Genomic DNA, 9,748 nt, shown 5'->3' with positions numbered 1-9,748 from the left:
AGATGAAAGCAAAGAACAACGAAGAGCCTTCCAGCTGGAGGCCAGGCAACTCGCTGCCACCTCAAGCCTGGAACTGGTGTTTCCCATCAGCTTGCAACAGCCTCCCCTCCTACACACCAGGCTCTGGGGCTGCTTGCAAAGCCGGGCGGGGAGGTTGGTGTAGACTGTGAGAAGCTGCTCTCTGAAAGGGCTCCGTGGCTGGCTGTGGTAAGTGCCCCCACACGACTCTCCACCTCCACTTCCACCTGGGGATCAAGTGACTCTCAGGGTAGGAGTCCCACAGCAGCCCGAAGAAAATGATCAGTATGATTCTGTTTGTAAAAATCTGTTTAATAAATATACATCTTGGAAGTACCAAAATAATTACCAACAAAATACACCATGTACACTATTTACAGGAGGGGAGCACACCTGGACAGGTAGCGACTTTTAACCCCACCCCACTGACGGGTTTAACAACACACCTCATCCTTACGTGTCACTGGATACAACTGGGCTCAGCCACTAAATCCGTGGTCGTTCAACCAAGATGCACAATAAATTAATGTAGTCCTTTCATCAAATTTTGGATAACCTTCCCCAAAAACCCCACAAAGGTGACGTTTTAAAAGAAGTTTTCTCTGAATTCCAATGATCCTTCTTGGCCCCCTTCCAAAGTTCACAAAAGTAACAAAATGAAGGCTAATCCACCACAGTAAAATGTTCCAGGCCAGCAGTGTGCAGTGTGGTTGTAAGTGCACCCCCTTTTTTTCTTTTTCTTTTTTTTTTAGAAAAATAAACCTCTCTTTTTGTACAAATATACAAGTCCATGTTCTTTTAGACAGTTTCCAAAGCTCATAACGTCAGGCGCTGGCCTCCAAGCACACAGTCATCATAGGGCAGCTAAAAAGAGAAAAAAAGGCACGTCAAACTTGCAAACCTTGCCAAAGGTGCTGGGATGATGGTGAGAGCTGCTACTGGAAAGAACTCAAGTATTCTTGGCCTGCATTGTCTATAACCGGAATATAAATGAACTTCTTGGGCTGAGAGAGTTTTCCTTTAAGGATCCTCTCCTTCCAAAAGAGCCAAAAAGACGTACTCTTGGGATACTGCTTACACACGCTGGAGTTTGAGAGCCTCGCTATAAAGAGGAGACCCCTGGGATAAGGAGGAGCGTAGGGGCCTGAGAGAGTGAGGGAGAACAGCCGCAGAGCGAAGAACAAGTTAACCGGGACTCACCTCGTCCTCTGTGAACTCTGACTCTGTGTCATAGCTCTCCTCATCCTCGCTCTCTGGCAGCATCTGAAGGTTCTCTAGTGTCAGTTGGCCCAGCTGCTGCTGTATCCGGGTGCTTGGGCGGCCCCAGGTGAGCTGGTATGGGGAGTAGCCCTGGTAGGTGACTCTGTTGACATCAGCTCCACACTTCAACAAGAGCGACACCAGGTCTGGATTCTGCAGGTCCACTGCAAGATGGAGGGCGGTTCGGCCGTTACAGGGCTCCTGAAACAAAAGGAATTTGAGATGCTTACAATTGAGTTTCAGATGTCTGCTGGCCACAAAAGCATGTTGAGTTCGGACTGCAGACGGCTCGGAGCCTGGTGCGCTCCATCTGAAGGCAGGTGTGAGGCACTCACCTGAGCATTGACATCAGCACCCAAGGACACCAACAGCTCCACGATGCCCAGGTAGCCGTGGATAGAGGCTAAGTGCAGACACGTGTGGCCTAGAGGACCAAAAGTAAGAAACTATAACCACTTGTTTTGATCCTCACTTTTCAAGCAGAACCTCTCACCTATTCTTTTTTTCTTTTTTTAAATGGGGGGAGGTAATTAGGTTTATTTATTTATATATATTTTTTAATGGAAGTGCTGGGGATTGAACCCAGGACCCTTTGTATGCTAAGCATGTGCTCTACTACTGAGCGACACCCTCCACCCTCACCTATTCTTTTAAGGGACAAATTCTTCTGAATTCGAAAAACCCAGAATCTGGGCTCTCAGTTGACCTTAGTAAGGCAGCAGAGGCCTTTAGGCAGACATTTTTTTTAACCTGTCACATGCTGAGAGTTTAAGCCTTGCCTGGACTCCTTAAGGTGGCCCACTTCCCCCTTCTTCACTTCAGGTCACCTGCCCTCTGACGGGCGGGGCAGGCAGACGTACCATTGTAGTTGGTGGCCTGCAGAATGGAGTGGAGGTGCTGGGTCTGGCGGGTCTGAGTCAGGACTCCCACACTGGCCAGGCAGCCCTGCTCACAGGCAAGGTGTAGGGGGGTATTTCCTCGAAAGTCTCGGAGCTCAGGATCACAGCCAGCTTCCAGAAGTACCTCAGCAATTTCTGGCTGGTTGGTGATCACAGCCAAGTGGAGTGGAGTCTACAAACAGAAGATGGACAGAAGGGATAAGCCATAGATCAAACCCACAGTCTGTGTTCCCTTGATCTCCTGGCTGTGGGTGCTGCTCCTCCCAGACAGGCGCCAGAGGCCCCAGGTGGGGCTTCATCAAGGCCTCACCAAATCAAGGGAACTTTCTTTCCTCTCTAGAATGTTGGCTGATTCAGGTGTAAAAGGTCGGGGCCAATAACGCCCAGGGACTGCTAATTTAGAAATCATTGGGAATATCTGCTAGACTGAGCTCCGTCACGGGATCAGAGAGGCACGGGGCCGAGGCCAGAAAAGCAGCGTACCTGCTGCAGGTTGTTCTGGAAGTTGAGGAAGGCCAGGTCTCCCTTTACTTGGCGGACTACTTCCATGGTCAGTGCCTTCTCTTCATGGATGATGGCCAAGTGAAGGAACCTGCGGGGAAAAGAGGGAAAACCCCCCCGGGGCTGGTGAGTGCACTGCGTGGGGCCCAGGAAGGCGCGGCCCGCGGGGGATTGCGCAAGGCCGGGGTTTCTGGAGGCCGAGGCCGCGGTGTTTTCCGCGAGGTTATTATGAGCTGAGTGTTCCTGGCAGGCGCCCAGGGACTTTCCGGGCTCCCCCCCACCACCTCGCGGCGGGCGCCGGCCAGACCGCCCCGCCCTCCCGCCGGGCCGGAACGCCCTGTACTTCCCCTCCCGGCCGCGCGGCGCCCGCCAGCGGGGCAGAAACTCCCGCCCCCCTTATGCAAGCGGGGACTTCGCGTCCCGGCCGCCGCCCCGCCCCCGGCCGAGGGGACCTGCACGGCGCGGTGGGGGGGGGGGGGGGGCGTGCGCGGCTGCAAGGCCGAGCTGCAGGCCCACCGCCCCGGGAGCCAGCCCCGATCCCCGGCCCCCACGCGCAGCCGTGCACCTCTGCACAGCCTCGGGGTCGATGCAGAAAGCCCCATCCGCGGCCGCAACGGGGGCCCCGCTCGCCGGGCTGCAGGCCCGGCGCCCCCACCCGGCCCCGCCACCCAAGCCTGAGCCCGCGACACTTACGAGTCTCCGTCCTCGGTGAGCTGCTGCTTCCAGGGCTCGGCGCCGCGCGGCGCCTCCTGAGGCTCGAGGCGGATCTCCCGCAGCTCCTTCACCATCTGCTCGTACTCCTCGTCCTTCATGGAGTCCAGGCCGCTATCGTGGCGGTCGTCCAGCAGCCGCTCCTTCTTGAGCGCATCCCGAGGGCCCTCCATGGCCCACTCGTGGCCGGGCTCGGCGGGCTGGAACATGGCGCGGTGAAAGCTCGGGCGCTGCTCCCCAGGTGCGCTAGCCACGGGCTGCGCTGCGCGCTGGCTGCTCTCGGTGTCACTGGAGGGCGGACGGGCGGAACGGCAGGCTCGGACTGTTGTGGGCTCGGCAGCGCCGCCGCGGCGCCCTATAAACGCTGGCTGGGGATTTCTCCGGGGCGGGGTCAGGCACGGGGAATTTCCAAGCCAGTCAGACCAGAAAAGAGAACTGGCCTCGTCCTCTGCTAGGGGGAAAAAGAAGCCTAAACCCCGAGCCCGAGTTCATCAGAGAAACTCCCTGCGATGAGCCACGGGGGTCATGTATAGGGAACTTTTTGATGAACGCTGAGTGGCTGGAAAGTCCTCCCGACCAGGCCCCCACCCCCGGTACTTCCCTGCAGCCTGCACTCAGTAATCCCGGCCCGCTGCAAGAAACCTTCTTTCCCTGGGGTTTCCCACGATCGATTTGATTTGGGGTCGTCGGCTGCTGAGATTCCAAGGATGCAGACCTGCTGGGCAGTCCTTCCTTGGGGTTTGCCGACCTGCCGGTCCTTTCCGTTTTCTGATCTTTTGGAAACGCGAGTGGAAATGTTGGCTGGGTGTAGGGATTCACTTCCCCCAAACCTCTCTGCGGGAAGGATGCACTGGCGGTGGAAGGTCACCGGCTGCCCCTGCGTTCCTGCCACTACCAGATTCTTTGAAGCTCAGGGACATGTTGCGCCTCCCCAGCCCCCCTCAGGTAGAAGTCGTGAAAGCTTTAGCATTAAAAGCTTAAATGCAGGCCATTTTCCTCGGGACTGACAGCCCTGTTGACTCGGGACGGGCAAACCCTCTGCCCTATGTGTGCAGGAAAATGCTGAATGTGACCACGATACTTTTCAAGGAAAGCAAGGTGTTAATCTTTGTAGTAGAGGTTGTAGATTCCTTGCAAAAACGAAATAATTATTGAGGTTATCTTCCTTGATTTGCACTGGGCTGCTGCAGAGAATAGATCCTGAACTTCCTTCAGGGTGCCCAGCTGGGTGACTTTCCAGAAGCATTTTGGAGGTGACTGAAGAATGGTTGAGTAGTGCCTTAGAGAAGATTGGGCCTTCAGGATGGGTAAGAAAGTAGCCGCCAGGCATACTGCGGGAGGCTCAAGGCAGCCCTAACATGGCCTTTATCCTGCCCCTGCTGGCACCTTGCTCTTCTGCCTACCAGGGAGGGTAGTAGTTGGACCTATCCATGTCATATGGATAGCCACTCCAGGTTGCCCATCCTCTGGTCTCACCTGCAGAAATAGAACATATGCTCCCTGCCACACCTGCACCTCCTAGCCAATGACAAGAATGCATTCACCTGCTTCTAGAATTGGCCCAGGCAAAACAAAGCAACTTGAATCAGGTCTTCAGAATGCGGCCCAAGAAGCCAATATTGTTTTGCAGAGATTTCTGGTGACTGTTGCAGTCATCTTCAACTTGCCTGGCTGTGTACTAACCAACCCTTATCCTCTCCTCATCTCCCCTTTCCCCACTCCCCCACCAGCAGTATCTGAATGTAGGGAATCTTGGTCAATGGGGGTGAGAGACAAAATAGGGAAAAATAGTAAAATCAAGAAATAAAACCTTCAGGGTAGTAATGATCACATAGTAAAATGGAAACTTCCCAGGGATAGACTCCATATGTCTCTGCAGGCATATGACTTACAAATACATATTTACTAGGCAAGGCATAACGGTGACTGTAAGCAGGAGATCTCATTTCCCAGCTCTACCTCTAACTGCAGATTAGTTGGAGAGATTCGCTGCCTTTGCTATGGGATACCTGCTTGTACGATAATAAGATTGGATTTAATGCTATTTAGGTTTCTTTTTTCCCAGATTAAAAATTGTATTACTTCACCACAAATGCTTGTGTAAGTTTGCTCAGGGTGACCATGTCTTGGAAATATCACAGCGTAAATTTTTGAAGGGCTCTAACACTTTCTGCAGCTCATTGTTAGTTCTCAGAACTAATCTTGTAATTAGGGAACTGTTGTTCCTACTTTCCTAAAAAGAAACTGAAATGCAGAGAAATTTACCTAGGCATCCCATGGCAGTTGATCTAATTTCTATCCCAACATATTAATCATTTGGCCAAAGCAGTCATGGTATTAACGCTTCTGAAAAAACCTTGTGAAAATGAGACTGAATACGCTGTAGCTTGGAAGATATGCAAAGTATTTTCCACTCCAGTTGTTAGGTAAAATAGAGTAGATGTTTCCCCATCTGGGAATATTCACACCTGTTAAAAAAGGGGGGGGAGGTACAGAAATATCAAACCCTAAATGCCCCCCTTACTAAGGATACCTTAGAAGAGGATTATTAGTTGCAGGTTTAAAAAATGATCATTGAAAAGAAAATCATGCATAAGTCAAAAAGTATCTTAGAAATAAGTTTCTTTGCACCTCCTTGGATGGCTTTGTGTTGCTCGAGGCCTTAGGGAACTGGTGGTCCTTATTCCTGATTGTTTAGTGTGACACCTAGTGGTGAGAGTTAGGCCCTGCCGTTCTCTGATTTGCATAGTGCTTTGAAAATTTTGAGAGGTGCTGAGCCTTCATGACCTGTCCCTATGGTGGGGATTCCCAAGGAGGTACCTTTTGTTTTTCCGCAACCTGGGAGGCGGTTTTGATTAATGTGATCCAACAGGTTTTCTCTCTATCATATGCTCTATACGGTTTAAATCAACAAACATTACAACTTCGGTACCAGATAACATACATGGAAATCAGAAAACATGAACAGCTGGAGCAGAAAAGACGGCAAAACTGATTTTTGGTTTAGAAAGACCTTTCTGGACTCTTGCACACTTAGAGTTCTCCCCCCGTCATTGTCAGACATTTTAGCTATTGACCATTTTAAATATGTTAAAGCCTTAGATAACTCATTTTTAATGTTAGTTGGATTTTTTTCTTTTTCATGCAAAAGGCAAAAGAATGAATGTGGCAGCCTTGAAGCTGCCCAGGATGCAGCTAGAGGGAAGGACAGGGTGGCCAGTGATGCTCGCCTGCTTCACTGTGGGCAGGAGCAGCCCCATGGGAAAGGAGCACGGTCAGGGCCCCGGTGTGACTGCAGGCACGTTGTGCACTCTTCCTGGGCGGGAAGCATGTGGTGTGGATTGACCCTACTACCTGCAGTGCCCAGTGGCCTGGCAGCGTGGAGATTTTTCTATAAGTTCAGCCAGGTGGTCCAACATATTTGGCTTTTCTTAACATCATGGACAGGGTGTCCTGTGCGGTTGCTCAAAGTTGTTTTAGCTCCAGCAAATTGAATTCCTAAAGATGATTGCCCACAGCTCACTGCAGCCAGGCTGGGAGAGAGAGGAGCCAGGACAGAGTCCAGGAGGGCAGGTGAATCAGGCACAATACTGATGGATGCCCCAGTATGAAACTGCAAATTTCTATTCCGCCTCCAGTCCCGGGCTGTCTCCTTTCCTTCCATGGTGGTGAGCAACAGCCTCTGTCCTCAGAACCTGGGACTCCCAATCTCTGAATCTTTCCCTTTGGAAAAATAGCTGTCAGGACTTTCATTCGTAGTGACCTGCAAATAAGACTAACCAAGCCTTCATGAGTCTTTTGTTACACATTCTGCAGTTTAATGGGGATCAAAGTGTTAAAGTGTGGCATACTCAAATACCTTCCTGTAGGGGCCAGGCAGTTTTCACAGAGGAGTGGAGCCGTAGTGTGAGTCCAAGAGGGAGCAGTGGCATCTCTTACTGAGAGAGTATGTCCCTCATACTTAGCTCAGATAATTTGTGCCAAGCAGCACCTGGAGTTCAGCACTGGTACTCTGTTGTTAAAAGATCAGAAAATGGATTTTGATGTGAAAAATTTCAAATTTTAAAGCATCGTAAAAACCAAACAAAATGCACTTCTGCATTTTTTGGCCCGAATTTATGACCTCTTTTTCAGCCCGGGTAGGATGTTTTCATGGTGCTTTGGGGGATGGCACCTGCCTTGGGCTCCCGTGGCATCACAGGGCCTCGGCTCCTCTGCACAACCGGAGGCTGGGGGTGGAGTGCATCTGTCCAGGAAGTTCCATCTGCCCCTGCAGCCAGGGCTGGAATTGCTAAGCCTTAGAAAAGAGAGTCCTCCTCCACCGAGGACCAAAGAACTTTTCAACACTATCCTATAAAATAAGTCAGTAAGTTCAACAAAGTTCTGATCTTTCTTATAAAGGCTACTTAGGTTTGTTTGTTTGTTTGTTTGTTTTTCTAAAAACTTGAGTTCTTTCAATAAACATCTCTTTGAGGTGTTCCTGCTCGGCTGGTGCCTCAACCAGGCACCTAGTCTGCCTGTTGGGTGACCGGCTGCTGCCAGGGAGGGAGGAGGCCCTCACGTGTCACCTGTGGCCAGAATTCCTGGCTCTCCTTTTCACTGTTTGTTGGCAGTAACCAAGTAATAGCTGTAGGTGTGAGGATGGTTTACGTTCTCTTGTGCTCAGGGAGGGGCAGTTGGATCAGGAAGGAGGTGGAGGCTTAACAGCACGTTGCTTCCTCTGCCTGCCAGTCTGTTTGCTATTTTGTCTTGGGTGTAAATTGCTCTGAGTTCAGCCAGGGTACGGGGAGGCTGAGCCCTGGGGCACTTCCATACAAAAGTCTGGTGCTGGGCAGGAGATCTTGGGCACTGTAATCCGTTGAGGGACTCATGATCCCTCTTGGCATCAGAGGCAAAAGCCACTATCAGAAATTATATGGGGATGTGGACCTTTTTTTTTTTCCTTAGACCATACTAAGGTCTTGGGAATGGTTTAGGACAAAGATGAACAGAATCATAGCTGCATCATAGATAATCATAGCAGAATCATCGCTTTGCTCCAGTTTGTAAAGATTTAGGAACCTTGATCCTCAACCCTTTCTTGTAATCACCAAGATAACGTCTTTCCCAAACCTCCTTTTAGACCCTCTGCTCCCTGGAGTGGAGCCCCAGGTGACTTGGACAGGTGTTAGAAACTGAGATGTATCTCGGAGGCTTATCTCTGAGCTGGTTAATGGGTGATACCTATAAAAAAAAAAATTGCTTCTGAAAGTTGTTCTTAGGCTTTTAATTTACTTAATTTTTATTTTAAAAAATTTTAATTGAAGTATACTTGGTTTGTACTATCATGTTAGTTTCAGGTGTAAAGCAAAGTGATTCACATATATATGTATATATTTTTTTCCAGATTATTTTCCATTATAGGCTGTTACAAGGTATTGAATATTGTTCCCTGTGCTATATAGTAGGTCCTTAATGCTTATCCATTTTATATACAGTAGTGTGTATCTGTTAATCCCATACTCTTTAGGCTGATTTTTTAAATGCTGAAAGCCAATGAGAGACAGAATAAGAATGGCCACAAACAGAAGCTATGGACAGGGAGAGAGGGGGAAATTGGTCTGGAACATTTTTCCTTTGTTACCAAGTCTCAACAGTCAAGAGTCCAGTCCCATGACTGTGACATAGTCCCTGTGGATAAGTCACTCAGCTTGGCTCCACAATGCTCATCATTTCCTATATCCCAGGGCTGTTTATAGGCCACCGTTCAGGGATTATTTTACCAAGAACACTGATATTTTCAGAAAATGAGGTAGGGAAGTGAATCACTAAAGCTTTTAATGCTAATACTTGATAATTAGGCCATTCAGAAGGGAAGTTAAAGAGCATGGGAACTAGGGGATAGGGGTGCCCCTGCATTCATGGGCTGAAATTCAAGAGGCTCGGGAGCATGCGGTGGGGGCCACAGCCTGGATACAGGTCTTGGTAAATAATCTATGTGAACATGATGATGGAGAGAGGGCAGGGAGGCACGCATACATGCTGGTCACAAGGTTGATTCCGCTGCCTGGAAGAGCTCAGAGCCACCCCCAGATGACCAGGGCATCAGGGCAGGGAGGTAGAGGGAAGGATGAGGATTCACAGGAGAAAGAGGAGGCTACCCGCAGGCAGGACGCGGAGTCAGGGGAGTTAGCTAGGGAGCCACAGTGGAATTTTCCTTCACCAATGGCCGACTCCAGACAAGAGGAGCGCAGTATGGATGGGACTGTCTGCAGCGACATCTTCAGGCCATCCATGGAATAACTGTTCTCTGAAGAGTCACATTTTCTTAAGGAGGGGATTTCAGGAAATATGGGTGGAGGACGTGTCCTGAGACTGGA

The 9,748-nt window shown here is 50.1% G+C and overlaps 1 protein-coding gene across 1 annotated transcript; it reads right to left on the bottom strand.

Moving 5' to 3' along the window:
* Window positions 1-309: 309 nt before the first annotated feature.
* Window positions 310-3,737, bottom strand: NFKBIA (NFKB inhibitor alpha). The gene is made up of 6 exons (XM_074365650.1): window positions 3,372-3,737; window positions 2,661-2,769; window positions 2,139-2,349; window positions 1,614-1,702; window positions 1,219-1,479; window positions 310-882 (listed from the first exon to the last, which is right to left on the bottom strand). The coding sequence occupies exons 1-6, from the start codon at window positions 3,596-3,598 to the stop codon at window positions 835-837; spliced, it is 945 nt and encodes a 314-aa protein (XP_074221751.1). The 5' UTR covers window positions 3,599-3,737; the 3' UTR covers window positions 310-834.
* Window positions 3,738-9,748: the final 6,011 nt, after the last annotated feature.

This window comes from Camelus bactrianus, chromosome 6, assembly GCF_048773025.1.
Source record: "Camelus bactrianus isolate YW-2024 breed Bactrian camel chromosome 6, ASM4877302v1, whole genome shotgun sequence".
Taxonomy (NCBI): domain Eukaryota; kingdom Metazoa; phylum Chordata; class Mammalia; order Artiodactyla; family Camelidae; genus Camelus; species Camelus bactrianus.
Note: the sequence above shows the minus strand (reverse complement) of the source record. Positions and strands in the feature narration are given on the sequence as shown.

What these genes read in the sequence shown, in the direction of transcription:
- NFKBIA (XM_074365650.1), bottom strand. Translation starts at nt 3,598, where the DNA reads ATGTTCCAGCCCGCCGAGCCCGGCCACGAGTGGGCCATGGAGGGCCCT. An exon ending in CTCACCGAGGACGGAGACTC is followed by an intron (nt 2,770 to 3,371) that starts GTAAGTGTCGCG and finishes TTTTCCCCGCAG; the next exon opens with GTTCCTTCACTTGGCCATCA. An exon ending in GTGCTGATGTCAATGCTCAG is followed by an intron (nt 1,480 to 1,613) that starts GTGAGTGCCTCA and finishes CTTTTGTTTCAG; the next exon opens with GAGCCCTGTAACGGCCGAAC.